The sequence below is a fragment of the Cervus canadensis genome, chromosome 26 (assembly GCF_019320065.1).
Source record: "Cervus canadensis isolate Bull #8, Minnesota chromosome 26, ASM1932006v1, whole genome shotgun sequence".
In the NCBI taxonomy this organism is placed as follows: Eukaryota; Metazoa; Chordata; class Mammalia; order Artiodactyla; family Cervidae; genus Cervus; species Cervus canadensis.
In genome coordinates this window covers 34,189,279-34,214,120 of record NC_057411.1, presented here as the reverse complement: position 1 = coordinate 34,214,120, position 24,842 = coordinate 34,189,279, and the positions used below count along the sequence as shown (strand labels likewise).

The window sequence follows — 24,842 nt, the reverse complement described above, 5'->3', positions numbered from 1 at the left end:
ACCATGCTGTTTCCCACAATAACTGTTCTGTTTCACATTCCCACCAACAATGCACAAGGGTTCTCATGTCTTTGTGTTCATGCCAACACTGTTTTTCTGATAGTAGCCATCCTAGTGTACGTGAGGTGGTATATCATTGGAGTTTTCATTTTCACTAATGATTAGTGATGTTCAAGTATTTTTTCATGTATTTATTAGTCATAATATATCTTCTTTGTTGTTCATTCACTCAGTCGAGTCCAGCTCTTTGCAACGTCATGGACTGCAGCACGCCAGGCTTCGCTGTCTTTCACTGTCTCCTGGAGTTTGCTCAAATTCGTGTCCATTGAGTTGATGATGCCCTGATGGTTTAGTTGCTAAATTGTGTTCAACTCTTGTGATCCCATGGACCGTAGCCTACCAAGCTCCTCTGTCCATGGGATTTCCCAGGCAGAAATACCAGAGTGGTTTGCCTTCTGGTAAATCCTTCTCCAGGGGATTTTCCTGATCCAGGGATTGACCCCAGGTTTTTCTGCACTGCAGGCTAATTCTTTACCATCTGAACAACCAGGTGGTGATACTTAGGAGAAATGTATATTCAAATTCTTGGCCCATTTTTGAATTGATTCATTTGCGTTTTATAAGTTCCCTCCATATTCTGGATCTCAGTCCCCCATTAGACATATGATTTGCGAATTTTCTGCTGTTCTGTGAGTTACCATTTTACTCTGTTGACAGTGTCTTTTGAGGCATAAAATTTAAAAATAGCTGCAACACCTAGGGTGGAAGAATAGAGTCCTAAACACTGAACCACAATGAAATTCCCTGCTTTCTGGTTTTTATAAGACTGCTGCCTCCTAAAGCACATTGTCTAAACTTGCCTGATAACGATCATTTGACCCTTTCCTTGAATGCGCCCATAGATTCTAACACATCACATTTATCTTACTTATCTTTGTCACAGTAACTGTGAATAAAGCGTAAATTAGGTTAATATCCATGGAAAATTGTCAAATGAACACCTTACATCTTTTTTGTAATATTTCACCAGTCAGTACATCAGTGCCAAAAGTTGTATCCATCCCAAGGTTTGACTTTGTCTTTAGTCATATAACATTTGTACTATCTATCTTTTCTCATTTTCTTATTTGTCTCTTATAGCTTGAAAGCATTTTTAAGCTTTCAAATTGGTAGGTTTATTTTAGTAACCAAAGTTTGGAAATTAGGATAATATAAACATAGTTTTTCCGTGATGATAAGGTCTATAAACATTCTGTCACAAATTTCTAAAAAGCGTATTAAGATGGAACCCTATAAATTCCTGATTTCAAACTATATTATAAAACTGTAATAGTCAAAACAGTGTGGTATTGATATAAACACAGAGAAATTGATCAATGGACAGAATAGAGAGCCCAGAGATAAACTCACATGTATGTGATCAATTAATCTGTAAGAAAGGAGCCAAGAATATATGGTTGGTATTGAGAAACCTGAACAGCCACATGCAGAAGAATGAAACTGAACCACACACAAAATTTAACTCAAAGTGGATTAAAGGCTTGTATGTAAGACCTGAAAGTATAAAATTCTTAGAAGAAAACATAGGAGGTGGTAAGCTCCTTGACATTGGTCTTGGCAGTTTTTAATTAAGTTTGGGAAACATACACCATACCAGTCTAGGAGCTCTGTCATGCTCCTTGGCATATTGAAGACTCTTAAGAATTTCCATAGCAAAGGCGTTTGTCTAACTTTGTTTACCTCAGGACTTCATAATTAATGTGACAAAAGTAGATTGTTTCATGTACTACCTGATCTTGAAGAGCTTATATTTAAAGAACAACAAGTTTAAAGAACAAACTTTAGTAAGTGGTACCTAACCAGCATTGAGGAAAGTATTATTCTGATTTTGCAGTCGATTAAACAAATAGCATCTTAATATCTGTTCAAAATGGTGAGATTTGTGCAGGTGTCCCAAAGCAGTATAAGAATTTCATTCAGTGGTAACGTTCTCCCCTGCACAGGTAGAGACAAAGGTATAAAGAAGCATTAGGTTGCTTGACAGAGTATACTCAAGATTGAGGCAAACTGGAACCAAAACTTGTATGTCCAAACGTTTGATTCTAAGCTGTGTTTACAAACGGAATCAAATTTCAAAGTGTACTCCTCCCCCTCAAAATAGCTAACATATTTATATGGAGCCCCACAAATTCAGGGTTTGGATATTGATTGAGCCTCTGTCTCTAACTTCACTAAATAAGAATCTTCATTTATAGAACAAGAAGAATATTTTATTATTCCTTTTTTTTCCCTTTAAGGTAAATCTTCAATTAAGCAAGGACTTCTGGTATTTGCTAATTAGAAAACAATAAAGAAATCTATCCCTATATAATTATTACATTAATATATAAAGAAGTCTATCCCTATATAATTATTAATATTTAAATAAAAATGGCTTAAAAATAGTACAAATAAAAAAATGTCAAGTCCGTGTTTTTCAGGACAACCACTGATACATGTTAAATGTAGCTAGTTTGAATATAAATTAAGATATTTGCTTTTTAACCCAGCTGTCAGTGGTGGTAATCAGGAACAGCAATAACTGAAGATTTTTACTGAATGTACGTGAACTATTTTTCTGCTAATGTGGTATGTTCAGAGAGACATGCATTCACATGGAGTTTCTCAGGCTACTCCAAGGAAGGTACCAACTTGTGAATTCTTAAAGCAGTTAAGTGTAGTATTCAAATGCTTTTGTCTTTTACAAAATTAGTAGCTTTGATATGTTACTTAGTTTATTTTAGGTGTTAAAAAATGCAATTTAATCAGTGGTTGCCAGGAATTAGGGTTGTGACTATAGAGGGAAGTGCAATAGAGTCTCTTTGTGGTGATGGGAAAATTTTGTATCTTGATGGTGATGTAGGTTACATGAATTTATACAACCTTCAGTGTACATCCAAAAAAGTGCATAAAAACTGGTGAAATCTGAATACGGTCTGTTCTGTGGTTTAGTTGATCATATTAGACAAAATGTCAATTTCCTGGTTTTGATAATGTCCTATGGTTATGAGATTTTTTTGGAGGGGAGGGGAAAGTGTATATGGGAACTTTGTAGTAGTTTTGCAGTTTCTTGTGAAATCTAAAATTATTTCAAAATTAAAAAGTTTTTTAAAATGCTATTTATACTTCTATTCAGTATTCTGTGGTGGTGATTTAGTTGCTAAGTCATGTCCGACTTACAGTCTGCATGGATTGTAGCCTGCCAGGCTCCTCTGTGCATGGGATTCTCCAGGCAAGAAGACTGGAGTGGATTGCCATTTCCTTCTCCAGAGGATCTAACTGACCCAGGGACTGAACCCTGTTCTCCCACATTGCAGGTGGATTCTTTACCATCTGAGCCACCAGGGAAGCCCAAATGTCTACTGTAGGAGGCATTACAGTGTCTAACTTAAGAAACTGGGCTTCAGAGTTGGCTCTGGTTCAAACCCTAACTCAGCTGCTCTTAGCTATGTGAACTTGGGGAAGTTAACTAAATCTATCTGAGCTTCAGTTTCTCCATCTATAACAGGTATAATGATAATACAAATAGCAGCTCACATTTTTTTAGTGTTATATCAATAATATGTGATTAGTTATTGTTTGCACCTTATATAATTTAGCTCAGTTAATCCTTATAACAATCCTATGTGAAAGGTGCCAGTTTAAGATTTTCAAATAAGGAAACATAGCTCACAGAAGCTAAGTCACTTGCATAAGGTCACTCACCTAGGAAATGTTGGAACCAAGATTAAAACTAAGTCTGTATTTTCTGTTTTTGACTATACAAAACTAGCTTGTGAAGACCCATCCCACCAAGAACAACTAAAAAAGAGAACGTATTTTAAAAATGTGTTTGAAGGCATTGGAGAGCCACCAAGGGACCCAGGACCTTAGAAGTCACCATCTTGGAGTCAAGGGAAGCCTAGAGAAGTCGCCTGGTGTTCAATGTGACCCTTTCCCTTAGGGCATTTTGAGGTGCGGCTGAGAGACTGAGAAGAAAAGCAGAACGTGGTCCCAGAGAGTTGAGGAGCTGAACAGACCTTCAGTCTTACAGACCTCAAGGACAAAACTCTGGGTTCAGGCCCCAACAAGGAGAAGGAAGCTAGGTAAACCCTGGAGCCCTACTTGGAGGGGGAGTGAACCTGCCCCTACTTTTAACTGCCTGCCAGAAGCTGACGTGAATGCTTTCTAGAGGAAAGTAAAAACATTCTGAGCCTCAAATTATTCACTTAATTTTTCATAAACAATGCCTGGTACTTAGTCAGAAATCATTAAGCTTATCAGGCAACCAAACCAAAGTATTCAGAACAGGTATAGGTAGTATAATTATCAGATTGGATTTTTAAATAACTAAGAATAATATATTCAGGAATTTAAAAGCTATGACAAACCTAGGCAGCATATTAAAAACCAGAGACATCACATTGCCAACAAAGGTCTGTGTAGTCAAAAGCTGTGATTTTTCCAGTAGTCATGTGTGGGTATGAGGGTTGGACCACAGAGAAGGCTGAGTGCTGAAGAATTGATGCTCTCAAATTGGGATGCTAGAGAAGAGTCTTGAGAGTCCCTTGGACAAAGCAGGGAGATCAAACCAGTCAGCCCTAAAGGAAATCAACCCTGAACATTCATTGGAAGGACTGATGTTAAAGCTGAAGCTCCAGTATTTTGGCCACCTGATGCAAAGAACCGACTCATTGGAGAAGACCCTGATGCTGGGAAAGATCGAAGGCAGGAGGAGAAGGGGGCGACAGTGGATGAGGTGGTTAGATGGTATCACTGACTAAAGGGACATGAGTTTGAGCAAACTCTAGGAGATAGAGATGGACAGGGAAGCCTGGTGTGCTGCAGTCCATGGAGTTGCAGTGTCGGACACTGCAACTTAGTGACTGAACAACAATTTAACAAGATGAAGAACTCCAGCAGGGAATTAAAAGCTATAAAAAGGATTAGATGAGTATTTTCAAATTGAAAGCTTAAAACTGAGATTAAGAATTCAGTAGATGAGTTTGTCAGCAAAAGAGATACAGATTAAACAAAAAGGATTAAATATTTTTTGAGAAACAAAGGGTAGAGAATTTCTCAGCAGACCTGTACTTAAGGAAATCCTAAGGTGAGTTCTTTAGGCAGAAGGAAAACAATCCCAAATGGAAGCACAGAAAGAGTATAGAAAGGTTCGAAAGGGTAAATTGTGGGTATATTTAAATGAATATCTTACAGAGTTTCAATTAAATGGAGAATTTAAAAATATTTACATATTTCTGTAACACAAAGATGGGGCAGGAATAAATGATGTTAGTGTTCTGTGGTTCTTTTGTTATCTGGGTGTTATTTAAAGTACTCATTTAATTCCAACATTGAACATTGTAATCTCTAGGGTAGTACTATATAAAAATAGTAACATAATATATATAAATAACAAACTACCATGAGGGAAATAAATAATAAAACATTTAACCCTAAATCAGGCAAAAAAGGAGAGAAAAAAGAACAGAAGAGGAAAGATTGTTCAGATAGGAAATAGTTCAATGGTAGATTTAAATCCACATAGTTATTTAACTGTTAGATATAAATAGATGTATACAGATAAAAAAATATAGTCAGATCTGATTTGTCCTCAGAGACCCAGTTATATACAGCATTAAGAGCTGTAAAGTTTTAGAGAAGTTGAGAGAATTCTCTGGCAGTGCAATGATTAGGATGCAGCGTTTTCACTGCCATGTCCCAAGTTCGATCCCTGGTCAGGGAACTAAGGTCTTGAAAGCTGCATGGTAAGCCAAAAGAAAAAGAAAATGAAAGTAGAGTTGGGAAACAGTACACTGTGCAGACTTAACTAAACCAGGCCCAGTTACTTGTGCCATGCTGTGCCTAGCTCATAATGTGATTGTTAGATTCATTTCAAATAATCTTTCTTAGAGTTTTCAGAAGCAATGTCCTCCATGTGTATTAAGTATCCAGTAAATTTAATTTTTTTTTTAAATTTTTTATTAGTTGGAGGCTAATTACTTCACAACATTTCAGTGGGTTTTGTCATACATTGATATGAATCAGCCATATGGTATCCAGTAAATTTAATTATTATCTCTGAAGCAACTTGTTTCTTTAACAAAATTTTTCTTTTTTTATTAAAGACAAATTTTAATTGAAATATAGTTCACTTACAGTGTTGTCTTAGTTTCAAGTGTACAACAAAGTGAGTCAGTTATACATGTATATATCTATTCTTTTTCAGATCATTTTCCCTGATAAGTTATTGTCAGATATTGAATATAATCCCCTGTGCTATACAGTAGGTCTTTGTTGTTTATTTCATATAGAGTAATATGTATCTGCGAATCCCAAATCCCTAGTTTATCTATCCTCCCCCCTTTCCCCTACCTTGTTTCTTAAAATAATATTCTTTTTCCATTTAGAGTTGATACTGTCTCTTGCATCATTATACATCTGACTCATAGGTTGCTTGACTTTTAAGTAGCTTCCATATGTATACATTTTCTTAAGCTTTATGTATTCATTTAACTCAAATGACCACCAACCTGTTTTATCTTTTTTTAAATCTGCTTTGTGGTGCCTCTGCCTAATGATAATATGTGTATTATTTTATGCTGAAGTAATGTACTTTGACTGTTACTTGTAGAGTTGCCAAACTAAATGACACGCTTCCTTTTTCCCCTGTACTTCTATGAAAATGGTCAAATTCTTCAGAATTATTCTCTGAATAATGAATATGAATTGTTATCCATATAATGAATTTGGACTACTTCCCTCATGTCACCTGTCTTAGCATGAAGGCTGTTTGAAAAATAGGTGGGGGTGTAATTCTTTATCAAACAGTACCATAGAACTAGTTAGAGAATTTTGTCTGGACCTTTTCTTTGTAGGATTGCCTGTTGTACATTGGTTAAACATTAACTGGAGACATCTTAAAAGACTTTTGTTCTTTTCTGCCTTTGATGTTTCATTTAGCTTTTGGGAAAGTCACATTGCTTTTTGTTGGACTGAAGGAAAGGATTTTAAATGATTATATTGTCTCAGATCTGAATCATCTAAAATTAGTTTCCCTAGACCAACCAAAATATAGTTGTAATTTTGGACTGAGTTTGGCCTTCTGCCCATAGGCTAGTGGGTACAGTTGTGTCTGTGGGATATTATATATATATATATGCCTTCCAGAATTGGCTAGATTTAATGAAGGCTTTTCTTTTGATTTCTTTCTCCTTTAGGACATGTGAATATGAAATTTGCCATAGTTAATTTGGTGGGTAGCAATAAAACCAAATATCTGTGTCCTTTTTCCCTCTGTGTTGAAAATGAGGCTTAATTCTGAAAGTTTTGAAGTAATCTTTTTCTTACAAATTTTACCTGATATTAACAAAACTGTGTGAGTGCTTGTAATTTACGCAGTAGTTTGTTCATAGCAAGTCATCTGACCTGGACTGTCAAGGAAGTTAACTACTAGAGATGGAAGGTAGAACTCACTGATTTTGGTTACACTGATGTTTTCATTACTATTCATTTCTCTTTGAACAGGTCATTCCTTTCAACAGCTGTTGATGAAATTCAGGAACATACTCTTTTATTGAGCAATTGTCATAAGTGCCAAGGAGTAGGAAAGTGAAATCCCAGATTAATGATAGCCATGTTGTATTGTTTAATAGGCAGTGAAATCAACTGTGCAGACCATCACTGTTGGAGGCGTGAGCACATCACAGTTTAAGACAATTATTCCTCTGGCAACTGCTCCCAATGTCCAGCAGATTCAAGTGCCTGGAAGCAAGTTTCATTATGTCCGACTTGTTACTGCCACAACAGCCAGTAGCTCCACCCAGCCAGTTAGTCAGAACCCCAGTACAAACACTCAGCCTCTCCAGCAAGGTTGGTAACCGTTTCTTTTAAAAACAGTAATGAATGTGTTAAACCTGATCATAGGAAGTGATCCTTTTCTTGCTGAAATCCTGATTAAGCAGGCATTTCAGCTGAGAGTTTGAATCAGCAGCTGTTGCAGAAGGCAGTGAAATAGAATATATCCCAGTTGTATGTAACTAGAGTATTTTGTTCTGCTAGAAGCTGATACATAGCGTGCTGTAGTACCAGGTGATGATTTATCAGTTTGTGGGTAGCCATTTGATTGCTGATTTAAAATCCTACCATTATGCCAGTGGGATTGATTTAAAGGGAACCAAATTATTTATAATCTTTTTTTCTAAACTACAAAGCTGTCTAAACTGCACAGGGTTTGGGATCAGCTGAAATGACCAGTAGGCAAGGTATAAATGATTAGTATGTACTTCATCCTTTATGTACTTTGAATGTATAATTGATAATGAAAATCAGTTAAAATGTCATTTTGCTCGATTTTATTTTTCCTGGGAAGTATTCCTGTTAGTAGTCCTACTTCTATTTGTGCTTAATCCTTCCAACTGCCTGATGTACATACACGGATTCACACATATAACCTTTATCCATATTTATCTACTTGTTAAAAAATTGAAACTGAAAGGATCAGGACAGCTTATATTTAAGGTCTAATTTTTTTCCTTGGAAGATCACTGCATATTCCATCAGTGTCAAATGGCAGGTGAATGATCTGTTGTTTATTGGATGTAGCTAGATGGATTAAAGACCATTTGTTTGCTCCTTCATTTTTATTAAGGGATCAGAGGGTTGGAGCTGTCCATTGCTAATAGCTCGTTCATCTGAGTCTAAGGAAAAGTGGAAGAAAAAACTTGTTTTATAAATTACTGATGGGAGAAAACGGAATATGCCTTAGGGAAATAGTATTTTGGTGTGTATTAAAATTAGACACCTTAAGTAATTATAGTTTCTGTTCTCTCTTTAAACTGATTATGAAAGAAAATCTTTTGTTATAGTGTTCTTAATGAGAGGAAAAATGACATTTGCATGTACTGGTGACTGAGGGAGTCAAATTTATATTCTCTCATTGCCTAGGAAGTGCTGCTCAGGGCTACAGTTTTCTTAGATACATGACGATATAAAGCAGTCACTAGATACAGTTGGTTATATCCTATGTTTGTGTGTTTGTATGTATGGAAATATGCTGAGCATCCACTTCCAGAGTGACTTAACACTGATTTATTCATCATCAAGAATAAGTCTTTGGTGTGAGCAGAAAAGGAAGCTGAAGATCCAAGAAGAATTAGAGGAATGGGTTGGGTGTTTCATAATTCTGGTGTGTTTACTGGTTCCTTCTTTCCCCACCATACGTCTGTCTTTTCTGCTTCCCTCTGCTTCTCTGTTCTCTTTGCCTCCTTGCAATCCCTCACCCACTCCTGCTTCCCCATAGCTTCCTTTTTTGCTTTCCTTCAGTCTCTCTTTGTCCCCCCGCCCCCATCTCCTTCACATCTGTCTATTCCCTCTTCCCTCGTACTTGCATACATACACCACCCATGCTGTTTCCTTTCTATTCACCCAGTTTTCCTCTTTTTGTCTTTCTCTCCTATCCCATGGAAGATCTGGGTGTATGAAAAAGATATTATTTCATAGAAATAACGAATTAATATCTCTATTTTCATTAGAGAGATACTAAATAGTCACTCTAGTTCATGAAACATGCTAAAATCTTTCTGAAGGCTTAGTTCCCTACGAGGGATTTACTTAAAATCCAAAGGGAACTGGGCTCATCTTGTCCATTTTCCCATCAAAGCCATACAGACACCAGTAGTCAAAGGTTCCGCCATGGTGTTTTCTGGCTGGATGGCAGATAGCACGGTGGAAGGACCCAGAAGATTGCTTGGTTCATTAACCTCTTTAGAATATAATCTACAGTCTTGGTGAGTGAGGAAATCGACTTAAGAAACTAAAAGCCCTCAAAGCAGGTATGGTTTCTGAAGTTTTGAAATGTCCAGCAGATTCAAGTGCCTGGAAGCAAGTTTCATTATGTCCGACTTGTTACTTTTCTTTGTAGGATAGCCTGTTGAATCATCAGGATAGCCTGATGAATCATCTGAATCATCTAAAATTAGTTTCCCTAGACCAACCAAAATATAGTTGTAATTACAATCCTTACAATCCTGAAAGGATTGTTCAGAATTCCTATTGAAGACCAAAACATTAAAGATTATGCCAACTTCTGTGAAAGCCGCAGTTGGGATAATGTGGGACCATGCTCAAAAGTTGAGGAGGAGAAATCTAGACTGTTGACTAAGACATGTAACATCAATATGACCACCCCCCATGTATATTTTATCATGTTCTTTTTTTCTGGCCACTATGTTTTCTGTTTTCTCCATTCTCTAGATATCAGTTAAAACCCAGCATGCATATGGCAAGCTAATGTAAACCTGGAGTTCCCAAGTCTTCTAGCTCTTTGTACATGTGTGCGTGCTGGTGTGTGCATGCATGTGTGTGCGCACACATGGGGACATGTCGGCTGTCCTAATCCAAATGAGATCCACTCAAGTCTCCCGCGGGAGGTGAATGAGGGCAAGAGGCATACTCCTTCCCTGTCATCTCACAGCCCACCAGGAAAGTTCCTGCATTTCTGTGCACTCACCTCCACATCACTGCTGCCACACTCACGGAGCAGTGACCAGCGTCACCTTGTCAAGGAACAGGTGGTGTAGAGAGACCCCTTTTCTATGTCCCAGGCATGAATTCAGGCTTTTAATTTCTTTTTAGTTCATCTTTTAATTCTTCATAGTATTGCTGAGACCAGTGTAACCTGTATTAAAATTAAATCAGAATAGGAAACAGTTTCAAATCGGGTGTCAGGTGTCACTGCTCCTGTAATTCATGGTCACACTTTTTTTGTATAGCAACTCTATCGAGATACAGTTCAGATCTACTATAGGATTGACCCTTATGTAAAACACGGGACAGTTTAGTGATGTTTAGTATATTCAGAGAGAGCGCAGCCCCCCGCACTGACCACGCACTCTTTCTGGAGGTCTCTCTCCTCCCCACCTCCCCGCTCCTCCCTAGTCTGTTACCTTGTTGTGGAGGCTGCGCCCTTTCAAATCAGAGTACTCACTCTGTCTCCTGTTCTTCCAGGGCTCTCAATGTTTTGTCTTCAGCCATCAACCCTCCCATCCCTACCAAAAGTGTAAAAAAAAAAAAAAATCTCTTAACATTGTTAACGGCCTTTCTGTTCAAGGAATTCTGTTCTTTACTGTTCTGAACAGTTTGTCTCAGTTTCCACGGCAGTTTATTATCTCAGCTTCTCTTTCATCACAGGCTCTAGGCCTTTGGTGTAAATAAGACCTGAAGGATGTCCTTTCTGTCTTCTCAGATCCCTCCTGTAGACTGTGGAAGTGGCAGTAGGCTTGATTGGAACTTGTACGCCTTTTGATCAAAACATACAGGTCTAGTGCCGGCCTGTCTCCTGAATTTCACCATCTCACGCCATTTCTCCATGTCAGGTTTCATCTTCCCTTCCGGTCAGCGCATCCTTGAATGTTTCACGCTAATGGCTACCGTTTTCCCTTTCACTTGAGAGTTCAGGATGGCTGACCCTTCTTCCCTCGTGCTTACATCTCCATCCTTTCCCTGCCACCCTGACTCTTCAGCTCTTCCCTCCTTTCCATTCCCAGTGCCATCACCCCAGGTCAGGCTCTCAGGTTCTGTCCTCAGAATTCCGACTTCCTTTGTTCCTCACGGCTCTGTTGGGTTTTACATGCTGCTGCCGCGAACAGCTTCCCTTTGTGCTCTTCCAGTAATGTTTCTTTACTTCACAATGCTCAGAAACTTCTGATCGCCTACTGAATTAAAAATACAGATGAAGTTTATAGATCTGTACCCTGACATTCAAAACCTTCAACAAAACAGCCAGAGTCAGCTTTCTTTTTTTTTTTTTTTTGGCCAGCACTAGCCTACTTTTAACCTGTAGTTCCAGCCAGACTTATCTGTTCCCAAGCATTTTGTGAAGAGAAGCTTCAAATGCTAAGCTTTCCAGCATCGGGCCCCCCACTTGTCAGGCTCTGCCTCTGCGGTGACCTCCCTCCTCCGGTCTGCGTGCCCGCGCTGCAGCCTGGCCGTCGGTCAGGACCCACCTCAGGCTCTGCCCTCCCTCCTGTTCCCATCCCCTGCCAGGCAGATGTATGTTCGTCTCCTCTGGACTCCCACGGTGCTTTCTCTTTTTTTTTAATTAATTTTATTTGAGTACTTGTCTAATCTGCTCTGCTTGAATGTAATAATCTCTTTGAGCAAGTGTCTTGTACTGTAGTTTCCCTGGAACACTGTTCACAATGACATTTGTGCAGCAGTAAGGTGTAACACCACCAGTAACAACAGTGGCTACTAACATGTATTGAGCGCTTGCTGTTTGTTGAGCACTGCTCTAATACATTTTCATGAAATAACATGTTTAATCCTCTTACCCTGTGAGGGAGATACTACCCCTACACTGCAGGCGAGGACACAGGAAAGAGAACTTAAGTAGTGAGAAAGCACGAGGATCGGGGTTTGAACCCCTCAGTCTTGACTTGTGACTTAGGAGACTATTCATTTTTTTTAATTTATTTTTTTATTGAAGTGTAGTTGAATTAAGGGGATGATATTATTAACCTTCCTGCTATGCTGCCTTTTAGTAGTACTCTGTAAGTAATGAATTGTACAAGAATGATATTTTCTCTGGCTTGAATATCAACACAGAGGTAGAAATAGAACAGCATGTAACCCACGCTCCTGAATGACAGTTTTTAATTTATGCATCATTTCATCTGACCAGATTTAGTAGTGAATCGACATAGCCTCTGAATACAGGGATACAGGTTGAAATATTTTCAGGAGAATATCTTAAACAACAGACAATCCCTCATAAAGCGGGCAGACTAGAGCTACCTTAGATATAAGTTCCCTGGTACATGGGTTAAAGAATTTTGAAAATAACTCTCTTGGTCAAAGATTCTACCAAGTAGGAAACCAGTGGAATTATTTAAGCTTTTTCATGAGGATATTCTGAAGGAACTAAGTATCTTAAATGTTTTAAACAACTATTTTCTGTAAATAAACTGTCCTTCTCCTCCCTCCTTTTTTACAAAGCAAAACCAGTTGTTGTTAACACCACCCCGGTGCGGATGTCCGTCCCACTTGTCTCAGCGCAGACAGTCAAACAAGTGAGTGTCATGCCACTTCTCTCAGTCTCTCCCAAACAGAAGTTTACCTCTAGAATTGAAAGTTAAGAAAAGATTTATTTGTGTATTTTTATTAAAGCAGAGTTGATATACAATATTATATGTTACAGGTATGCAGTATAGTGATTCACAGTTTCTAATAGTATACTCCATTTCTAGTTACTACAAAATGTTGGGTATATTCCCTGTGTTGTACAATATACCCTTGTAGCTTATTTCTGTATAATGGTTTGGACCTTCTAATCCCCTAAGTGTAAGAGATTTCAACTGAATTGAGAAGCTATGAAATTTATTTTTGTGGTCCCTGATACACTGCTTTTCTTTGTAGGTCGTTCCAAAACCAATCAATCCAACTTCTCAGATAGTCACCACCAGCCAGCCACAGCAGCGGCTCATCATGCCTGCCACCCCACTGCCACAAATCCAGCCAAACCTCACGAACCTGCCACCAGGCACTGTGCTGGCCCCAGCTCCAGGAACAGGGAACGTGGGCTACGCAGTGCTTCCTGCTCAGTACGTGACTCAGGTATGGGCAGAAAATCGAGTCACTGCATTTCAAAAAGCTTATGTGTGTGTGTGTGTGCATGCTGAGTCGACTATTTGCGACCTCACAGACTGTAGCCCTCCAGGCTTCCCTGTCCATGGGATTCTCCAGGTGAGAATACTGGAGTGGGTTGTCATTTCCTACTCTAGGGGATCGTCTCGACCTAGGGATTGAACCCACATCTGCATTGGCAGGCAGGTTCTTTACCCCTGCACCACCTGGGAAGTCCCCTTGGAAAGGTTAATCAGATCTAAAATGTCTAGCATTGTCACATTCTAAAACTACTCAAAAACATGTAACTCAGTGTTGAAGACTCTTCCCAAAACCTTGACATGTTAATAAAAACTTTCAAGTTTATTTTTATATATCTTTAGCATTTAGATACGTACAACGCAAGTCAGGTATACAAGTCAGGCAGTTTGGAGCTGAGAACAGTTTGGTGGGAGGGCGAGATCATGTAGATAGAAGAGAAAGTAGGTTGAGTCAAGATTAGCCATCCCAGTGAGTTTAGAAAGGGCTGTAATGAATAAGATGCCACTGACTTGTTCTTGGAAACTAGACTGTGAGATGTGTTTCCAGGTGACGTATCTGGTGGCCGTCTCTCCAGACCTGGTCATCTTTAGATGACAGCTGTAGATGACATCTGGTTATCTGTGGCATCAGAACCACATTGTCTGGTTGGCTGGCTTTCATTAGGAGTGCTGCTTTCTAGGAAGCAGATAGAAGTAGTTTTCCTTTTCATGTAAGAGTCAATCCCTGGTATCTCAGATGGTAAAGAATATGCCTGCAGTTGAGGAGACTCAGGTTCTATCCCTGGGTCAGGAAGATCCTCTGGAGAAGTGAGTGGCAACCCAGTCCAGCATTCTTGCCTGGCCTGGAGAATTCCATGGACAGAGGAACCTGGTGGGCTACAGGCCATAGGGTTGCAAAGAGTCAGACATAACAGAGCAATTAACACTTTGACTTTTCTAAGCTGTTCAGTTTTGATGTATTCATATTATAAGAGAGAGACAGGCAAATTTTTCTGTGTATGTTAAAGAAATGTACTTTGGAGTATAATATCTGGCTACTGGTTGAAGAAATTAGTGTTCACTGTTTTTATCATTAGCATCTCTTTTCTTATATTTAGAATCAGTACGAAATAGAAACTTAATTACTATGCATATAACTTCTCCTTCTCTATAACTTGTGATAAATGATCACAGTTTATTTGCAAGTAGACACATTGCATTTTTCTTGCTGATACAAGTTACTATAGTATTTTCAGGACATTCATCTAGAATTTTCTAATTTTGATACAGTTATTCCTCTGTGAAAGAAGTTCTTCCATTTGTGCCATGTAGTACTTTAAAATGTTCACATTGTTTTTTTACTTCTGGTATTCGTTTTGGGTCTTTAGAAGAGCTCCATGAGGTAGTAAGTATTTTTGTATGAAATTTTCTGGTTATTCCTATTTTAAGAGGTGATTTTGTGCTTTTCCCCCATCATTATATTTAGGGATACTGTCCATTTTTGTAAACAGGGTCTGAAATTACCTTTCTTTATATGTAGCTACAGCAGTCTTCCTATGTGTCTATAGCAAGCAACTCTAACTTTACTGGAACACCTGGTATCCAGACCCAAGCAAGGCTTCCATTCAATGGGTGAGTTATTTGGATATATTTTAAGTTGTTGTTTCGGGTTAAATGCAGCATCAAATATCCATACATATTTCAAAATACATGTATTTGATTTTTCTCCCCTCAAAGCCATGTGAGCGTGCCCCTGCAGTACTTTTTATTTTGTAATACTTTAAACAGAAAAGTTGCAGGAATCGTCAAGAGAACTCCCAAATTATCTTTTACTCCCATTCACCAATTCAGCTGCAGGTGTTTTGTTATTTTCTTTCTGTCTATTTTCTCTCTTTCTCTATCTCCTGAATGTGTCTGAAAATGATATTACCTAGTTTTTAAATTATTGTTTAGAGCCTTGCTTTTTTTCATTTATAGATATTTTTAATCCATTAATTGCTGTCTTTATAATATTGGTTGAGAAGCTTTAGTTAGTTACATGGAACCAGTCTTCCCCTTCTCTCCCCTCCTGAATTCCAACTTCACACACCCTTTTCTACTTACTACGTTTTATAATTGAATCTCAAAAGAGTTTAGGAGATTTCAACTGTAGTTCTCTTAGAAGAGAGAGTACTTTTTGTGGATTGTTCTTTAGAAACTGTTGATAACTTCCTTTTCTCTGTTTTAGTCCACCTTTCTTTTCACATTACAACTTGCTTTTTGAATTTAATGTATATGGAACAACATAGCAAACTTTTATTAGAGGCGGATATATTTGTTAAAACTTTATTTTAGGAGGAATTTACAGGTTAGACACTTTTCTAATTGTACATAGTTACCTTCGATTGATTAAAATGTCTATTTTTTTGTGTGTCTCTGTATAGCATAATCCCATCAGAGTCTGCCAGTCGGCCCAGAAAGCCCTGTAATTGTACAAAATCGCTGTGTTTAAAATTGTAAGTCTTTTTGCTACTGTTTCCTCATTTGATATGACTGAAAGTGCTTTAAAAAATAAACGGAGCTAACTAAAAATTCTTAACAGACTGATTTCATAAGTCATAAGTAAACAGATAGGTGAATGCTGGAGCACATATGACAGTGTACAAACACTCTCAGCTGGGAAGAGAGAAGCAATTTTAGGGTCTCTACCACAGGGGAGGTACCGCAGCATGAGACAGACTGGTCTCTGACCTTACTAATAAGTTTGAACTTCTTTAGGACTTTTGTGTTTGGTCTCCTAAATGAGATGGTACTCTTGAATAGTCTTTTAAATTGTTGATTAATTTGCTTGTTAGTACTGAACTAAGAGATTTGACATGAAACGGTTAAATAAAAAGCAAGGGTGTTACGAGGGTTTAGAATCCAAAGAAACATGACAGTAGTTCAAGTGAGCATGTTCCACTAATAGAACATAGCCCATGTTTTTCCTTTTTGTGATTTTGAAATAACTTACTTTTGAGTGCGTAAAGTCACATAGCTCTTGTATTGACAGCTGTTACTACTAGAACTAGGTTTATAAACCAAAATTCTAGGGATTGGGGGCTTTACCTTTGAGCCCTGTCTTGTAGTTGACAATCAGTGTACGTTGTCAACTCTGTAAGTAAGTGGCTCCGAGTACATTTCTAAAATGCTTTACTGCATGTATAATGCTACTAAAGAAGATAATTTCTAGTTTTGTGTTTCTTTAAACAATGACTTTTTTATGTGACTTACACTGATTTTTATATTCTAGATACTGTGATTGCTTTGCAAATGGTGAATTTTGCAACAACTGCAATTGTACTAATTGTTATAATAACTTGGAACATGAAAATGAAAGGCAAAAAGCAATAAAGGTGATTATTTTTTATTTCTTTCATCTGACAAGCTTCCTGTTTCACCTGTTTTTTGTTGAGCTCAAGTATTTTACAAAAAAAGTTAATTCCCTTTTGCAGAGTTGAAGTTTAATCTATTGTGATTTAACATGGCTTGATATCTGATCTGTTTTGACAGGCATGCCTTGACAGAAATCCAGAAGCTTTTAAGCCTAAGATAGGGAAAGGGAAGGAGGGAGAATCTGATCGACGTCACAGCAAAGGATGTAATTGCAAACGATCAGGATGTCTTAAGAACTACTGTGAATGCTATGAGGTGAGATGGGTTGGGAAAAATGATCTAACCATCTTTTGAAAATAACTTTAGAAAGGGCATACAAAAAAATTTACTGTGGGACTTAACCTGGCGATCCAGTGGTTAAGACTCTGTGCTTCCACTGCAGGGGACGCAGGTTCGATCCCTGGTCGGGGAACTAGGATCCTGCATGCCTCACAGCACAGCCAAAAAAAAAGTTTATTTGTAAATTGGGAAATTACTTTGCTTTTGCAGTTTGAAAATACTGCAGTTGGAAAAGTCAGCCTTAATTTGAGGAAGACCTGCCTTCTGGCTTCCCAAGCAGGACTTTGGAGGAACAATACCTTCCTTTTGTCGTTACAGTTTGGGGTCTCACTGGCAGATTTATCAGCTCATAACTTCTTGTACCCGGAAGTATGCAAACCATAGTACCAGTTTATGGATTTTCAATAAAAATAACATCAAAGTGAATCGGAAACTGTAGTAGTGGTTCTCCACTGAGGGGTATTACTACACAGTTTCTCCCCGAGAGACTTTTTTGGAAAAATACATGGATAACAAAATAACCTGCATCCCAGGGTGCAGTCCTGAGAGTGTAGTCTTATCCTGCCCCAAATGCCACTAGTGCCCTGTTGAAGAACTCTGTAGAAAACAAAATTATGTTAGGAGGTTTGCCTTGTGAGCATAAAAGTAGGTAAGGAGGAATATGTAGTTGCTGGATGAGGTTACTGAACTACTGAAGGGTTTAGGGAATCCAAAGCGGAATGTCGGGAGGGAAAGGAATTCATAATAAAAATAGCATCTGTGAAATCCCTTTAATGTGATACTGTAGGTATATGTTTGCATAAGCGGGATCACCAGTGTGTTCATGGTGATTTGATTGAGGTGGCTGGATTATAGATGACCTCTATTTTTTAATATTGTAATGTATCACTCATATTTTTTAGAAAGAATATATGTTATTCACAGCAGGAGGAAAATCTATAGTGAGGGGAAAATTGTATGGAAGGCCTCAATCAAGCATAGTATAGCCACTCTCAGAATGGCCAACAATACTGGACCTGGCTACACGCAGAGCTGGCCTGTTGGGTGTTGCTAGCAAGAGATGTTTCCATTTTATCGTCTGTCAGTTGACCAGCTAACTATTCTGTTGACTTGATCACAGAATCTGTTGCAGTGACGTCCTGTGGTTTTTGTTTTGTTTTCACTGGCGTTCAGTTGCCTCACAGTGTTGCTAGTTTCTGCAGCACCGCAAAGTGGGATGAGCTGTAACACGCATACATGTACCCCTTTGTCACCACAGCGCGCTGAGCAGAGGTCCCTGTGCCGGACAGTTGGTTCTCATTATCTTTTGGGTTTGATTTGGAAGCTTTTCTTTTGTAAATCTTTTAGGCAAAAATAATGTGTTCCTCAATATGCAAGTGTATTGGCTGTAAGAATTTTGAAGAAAGCCCAGAAAGAAAGACGCTGATGCACTTGGCAGATGCAGCTGAAGTTAGGGTGCAGCAGCAAACAGCCGCGAAGACCAAGTTATCCTCTCAGATTTCAGACTTGCTTACCAGGCCAGCACCAGCTTTGAATAGCGGAGGAGGGAAGTAAGTTGATATTTTAATAGCTTTTTATAGTATGATATATTCATTTCTGATAAAATTTCTCTTGGGGGGCAGAATTGGGCTCATATTTTTGGTTGTTGCAAACCTGACTTTTCTATTTTCTTTTTTTTAAATTTTTAAATTTTTTAATTTTTATTTTTTTTTACTTTTCTATTTTCTACCATGAATTACTTGTGAAGGAATATAAAAGTAACAGAAAAATCACTGTCATATATTATATAGTTGTAAAATGCACAGTAAAGTTTTAGGTCACCAGGCTTATTAATTGGATTTCTTCCTACTAAATGAGGTAATTATGTAATTTGACAAACCCTGAAGAAAAAGAGAATTTTTGTACCTCTTCCTGGTGGTTATTCACCTTTCTTCCCATTCTTACTTCTCTTGCCTTTCCCGTGCCCCCCTGGCACTTTCCCCTCCTCATTGGAACACCTCACATACTGCATTATTGAAGCTCCTCCTTTTCTTAGACTGCCGAGCTCTGGAGCAGGAAAGCTGGAGCCTTACTGTCGGGCCAGCCTGAGTTTTATAGTTCCCGGTGCTCTTGTGGTTTGTGACTTTGACAGGCACTTCATCTCTCTGAGCCTCACCTCAGTTTTCTTATCTTCACCGTCACCCTTTTCGTGTGGCCGTGAAGAGTCAAGGAAAGCTTGGCAGGGCCCAGTGCAACAGAGTCTGCTGACTTGAATTTGTATTTGAGTGTGTAAGAGGTTAATTTGAGGAATTATTAAATGGAATGAGCCTTGCAAATGGTATTTTATTTAAAATGCCTAGGTTGAAATAAGATCCAAATTATAAAACTTATAAAAGTAAGGCTTTTGTACAAAATATTTTGGATATTAATTCTAAAGAACTCTTATAACTGGCATATAATCAGCAAGATGTTCTTGGACTAACTGAAGTAGAAGTGGGCAGACGCGTTCATGAGAGGTACCACAAGGGGTCCTTTCTGGTCACCTGCTTCCAGTATACGCCTGTTAGTCTCTAAGTCATGACTAACTGCATACTCCATGGGCAGTAGGCCACCAGGCTCCTCTGTCCATGGGATTCTCCAGGCAAGAATACTAGAGTGGGTAGCCTTTCCCTTCTCCAGGGGATCTTCCCAGCCCAGGATTGAACCCAGTCTCCTGCGTTGCAGGCAGATTCTTTACCACTGAGCCACCAGGGAAGCCCAATCTAATATCTCTGTGGAGATTAAAGATACTGCTACGCTAAAACATTTACAAGTAATTTTTCAACTCTGGAAAGTGTTTATTATTATGAAGTGAAAGAACACAGAATCATACTCTATAATCAAAACTTAAGTATAGAGACTTCCCTAGTACAGTGGTTATGATTTCATGCATCTAATACAGGGGGCAAGTGTTCAATCCCTGGTCAGGGAACGGAGATCCCACATGCCACGCGGCACAGCCAAAAGGAAAAAAAAACACTATAAGAAAAACTTACAAGTATTAAAAAAGCCCTACTAACATGTTAATAGGCTTTTGTCTTTGAGTGGCAAAAATTTGAATTTTTTTTCTTTCCGTTTACTCTCCTATAGTTTCCAAATACTATATAATGAATGCTACCATTATACATGATTACTTAATTATACAATATTATTGTAATACTAACTTTAGTATCTTAAGATTATGTTTTCTAATTTAAAATTAGAAGTTTTTATATTTTAATTCTAATTTTTTATATTAAAAAAATTTCCATGCAAGTGTATAGCAGCTGAAATCCTGTTACCCTGTCTTGTCATAGTGGGCCTTCATTTCTAACTTCATTCGTTTGGTGGTTCCCTTTGATCAGAGACTGCTCACTTACAGGTTGTTTAGTGGTTAGAGTAGGTTACCTGATTTTTGTCTCTTAGGCTTCAAGACTTGGCTCCATATAGCTAGCCTCAGGATGGATTCCTCTGAGTTAATAATAGTTTAGGTCTTTATGACTGAAACTTCCTGTACAGAACAGTATCTGTGCCCCCATTGTTTTGTTTTTGTTATGGAATAATGGAAAATTTTGGTGTGGTTTGTTTTTTTTACAAAAACATAAGGGACTATAGGAAAGTGCTGTATTTTCTTTGTTGTCCAGGAGAGGACAGTGCTTTCAGGTTCCAACATTACACGTTTCATCCATTGAGCAGACATTCGTGGAGTGTCTGTGTGTGTCAGGCACCACTCTCAGAAGTGCAGAAACAATAGTAAGACAGACAACAACTGCACTCAGAGCTTACATTCCTGAATCAGGAGGACTTTTGTTATAGCAGTAGCCCGTCAACATGTAGAATTACATCATTCAGTTAACCAGGTAATCTTGTCTAGGTCAACGTGTTTTATATCAAATGTTATATTTAAAAATGTGAAGTTCTTTGGGATGTGCTTGTGTTCATGGCACAAACTGTGATGTTCACTGTGCGTGCTGAATCATGAAAATGTAGACAGAGTTGTCCAGGTGAATCTCAGCCACTTCTGCCGATATTCAACACCACCATCATCTCTTTCTCAAAAATCATTGCAGGTTGCCATTTACGTTTGTTACTAAGGAAGTAGCTGAAGCCACGTGTAATTGCCTTCTTGCCCAGGCGGAGCAGGCAGACAAGAAGGGAAAATCAAAGGCAGCTGCTGAACGGATGATACTTGAGGAATTTGGGCGATGCTTAATGAGCGTCATCAACTCTGCAGGAAAAGCAAAAAGTGACCCTTGTGCCATGAATTGCTAACTCTTGCACAAAAAACTGCTAAGATGGAACTGTACAGAAAATTGAAGGTGCAGGGACACTTGATTTTTCTGGAAATAGCTTGACAATTATTGTATTGTTAATTCAGTCCTTGAGACCTGAAATTATATTGACGGAGAAGAAATTTTAAATGAGGAAATTAGTATATTTTAAATCTTGGTTAAATCTGCTTATGCCCCTTCTAAATTGAATTTTTCTTCATTGTGTTATATAGATTTTTAATTTGCTTGGGTTTCTTAAGAACTAGATGTTCTATCCTTCTGATTCTATTGACAAAGAACATTTATAAATTACTATTATATAATTTATAATGTATGGCGTTGTATGACTTTATTCCAGTACAAAAAGCCAGAGTAGTACTGGTATTACCCAGTCATTCTTTGGTACTAGCAGATAGAATGTCTATATAAACAAATTCTTATGAAACATATTCAAATGACATTTTATGTTTAGAAAAGCACTATCTTTTTAAGAAAAATCAACTTTTTAGGGTGAATCCTGGAATAATACCCTATTGTCAACTTTGGGAATTGTCAGAAGGGGAAATAATTTGTAGGCACACTTTTAAAATAAAAAAGTTATTTTGCTTTTTTAAAAAACATAAAAGTGTTACAGGACAGAAAATAATTCTCAAAAGATGGACAATTTGTTTCTACAATAAGGAGTGACTAAGAAAGGTTCTGAGATGTTTCCCTTTTCTTTCAGAGAGGTGGTATGTATTTGAAATAATAAATTGTCAGTGATTAAGGGGTACTATTAAAATGAACGGTGCATATGAATAGAAGCAAACATACTATGTAGTGATAAAGTAGAACCTTACATAATTATCAGGTATGAAATTTGACTTGGATAGAGAAATAAAGGGTATTGAAGCTCTAAGAGATGAATTTAGAGGAGGATTTTTCATCTATACATACAGTTCTCTTTATAGACTTTTGAACTAAGAGGTTTCAAACCAATGTATGGCTCTTACTTGATTTACTGAAAGGGGCCTCCTAACAAAGCTTTCAGAATTATAGTGGGGTTTCTTTTTATAAGGGAAGCTTAATATGGCATTATTTTTAGCCAGTGATTTGGTAAGCCTACAGTATGAGTGTTTTCATATAATTACTAAAATAACATAAATCATTTTCAATAATTCAGAATTCAGAAGCTTTATGAATTTAAGAGCCCATTATAATAGGACTCTGGATTTTATGAGAAAAGACCATGTTGGAATTCAGGCATTTTGTTTGGTACCTTAATCCTCAGTAATTAGTAGTATATGATTATTACATTTCCTACAAGGAATCTATAGTTGTATGTATTAAGTGTGTATATATGTTCATATGAACATGCAAGATATAGGCAATAGAAACTAAGTAATCCAAAAGAAGATTCCGTTATTAAGTATCTTCCTTTTGAAATTTGGATTTATAAAGTCATAGTGCAGTAACTTTACATGTAGATAGTGTAGACATTGTTAGCACCTCACTCTAGTATGTTTAATTAAAATTTGTATAAATGTAAATTAGTGTAAGAGGATAAAGTAATATCTAATCAAGTTATTTTTCAAAAGATTACAATACCTTTTTGGTCTACACCTAAACTGTTCATTTTGTACATATTCTGTGTTTAATTCTAATTGCACCTTTGTGATGTGTATTTATATACAGTGTGCATAAAATGTTTGTGAAATTTGGATTACAATTGTAGATTATGTATGATGGCATTGCTTGAGAATGTTTTGCTTGTAAAAATTTGAAGGTGCAATCAAATGCTACTAGTTTTTCTGATTTTCAAGAAGCTATCTAAAGTATTAAGCCTTTTCCTTCCTGTGTAGTACTTACTAAACAACTTTTTGTATTTAGGCATTTGCATCAAATTGCTGAACAAGATTAATATCCACATTAATTCAACAATTTTAAAAGACTATTTGGGGAGGGTTGGGTATATAATTTTTTAGCTCTATTTACATCCCAAAGTAGAAAGATAAAATTTATATTTACTAGAGCTATTCAAAGAATACACTTTTCTATATTGTAAAAACAGGAACAGCAAAGTAAATCATACAGAAAATAAACATTTATACTATTCTGTAAAAAAAAGGTTTTGCATTTTTTTCTTTAATAATACCACTTTTAACTATTGAACATGCAAGAAACCTTTAAAAATATCTGATATTAAATAAACTTGACATTACTTCTGAAGGCACACAACTGAAAAATAAATATCATTTTGCTCAATTATGAATATAAATTGTGAAAGGAGAATATCTTCTTATTTCCACTGTTCTTTTAAGTAGAAACTCAACTACTCTCGTTCCTCTTCATGTTTGATGTTCTTATGGGGAGCACCTTAATTTCCTTTTCTCAAGAACTGTAGGTCTTACCTCTGGACTGTGTGGGAAAACAGAAACTTAAAGTTGCAGGTAATAAAACAAGCAGAGCAGTGACGCTGGGGGATAGACAACTGCTGTAGCTTCCCCATTTTTTTGATATGGACGACTGACATTTTCTCAGTCTTATGTAAAATGTGAATAAAAATACCTTTAGAAAAGTTTTCTATTTTTACTGTGTTATAATACAAATAACTAAGATGATGAATACTTGTTAATGTAAATGCAGCTTCAAACCAGGACCTCCAGCCCTGTGATCATACTGCATCCTTAAGTATTAATATTTTATATAGGAATTCTGGAGCAGCAGCTCAAAGGAGAGGGAAGTGAATCAGCTAAGAAGCCTTTATTACTGTAGTTACTTTTCATTATGTTAATACTTAGGAATTCTTTTTTTCTTGTTAGGGCTTCTCTAATGCACATTTTTTCCTGTATCTATAGACCAAATGTGAACTTTTTATAATCCAAGTAACTTTATAAAATACTAAGTTATAAAGGCTTTGATTAAAACTTTATTTTAAAATTGTTTTATAAAAGCATTTAAGGCATTTTTGGTTTATTCAAAAACAAAAAGTATATTCAGGGTAATGTTTATTATAAGGCCACAGACTTTAATTTAACTGTAATTTAGTGAAACAGTGACAGATTTTATTTTCTTGGGCTTCAAAATCATTGTGTACGGTGACTGCAGCCATGAATTTAAAAGACGCTTGCTCCTTGGAAGAAAAGCTATGACAAACCTAGACAGTGCATTCGAAAGCAGAGACATCACTTTGCCAACAAAGGTCTGAATGGTCAAAGCTATGGTTTTTCCAGTAATCATG

General features: G+C 37.3%; 1 protein-coding gene across 10 annotated transcripts in view; it reads left to right on the top strand.

Annotated features, from left to right (window-relative positions):
• LIN54 (lin-54 DREAM MuvB core complex component) overlaps positions 1 to 23,728 on the top strand; it is a 61,831-nt gene extending 38,103 nt beyond the window's left edge. For 9 of the 10 annotated variants that reach the window (XM_043447788.1, XM_043447780.1, XM_043447782.1 and 6 more), the window contains 9 exons: positions 7,674 to 7,890; positions 13,015 to 13,088; positions 13,435 to 13,632; positions 15,202 to 15,293; positions 16,085 to 16,156; positions 16,933 to 17,035; positions 17,193 to 17,330; positions 18,702 to 18,904; positions 21,422 to 23,728. In XM_043447788.1, the coding sequence (XP_043303723.1) occupies positions 7,674 to 7,890; positions 13,015 to 13,088; positions 13,435 to 13,632; positions 15,202 to 15,293; positions 16,085 to 16,156; positions 16,933 to 17,035; positions 17,193 to 17,330; positions 18,702 to 18,904; positions 21,422 to 21,623 (1,299 nt within the window). In that variant the 3' untranslated portion in view covers positions 21,624 to 23,728. The remainder of the gene's footprint in view (positions 1 to 7,673; positions 7,891 to 13,014; positions 13,089 to 13,434; positions 13,633 to 15,201; positions 15,294 to 16,084; positions 16,157 to 16,932; positions 17,036 to 17,192; positions 17,331 to 18,701; positions 18,905 to 21,421) is intronic. The other variant, XM_043447784.1, reaches the window with a different exon arrangement.
• The last annotated feature ends 1,114 nt before the right edge of the window (positions 23,729 to 24,842 follow it).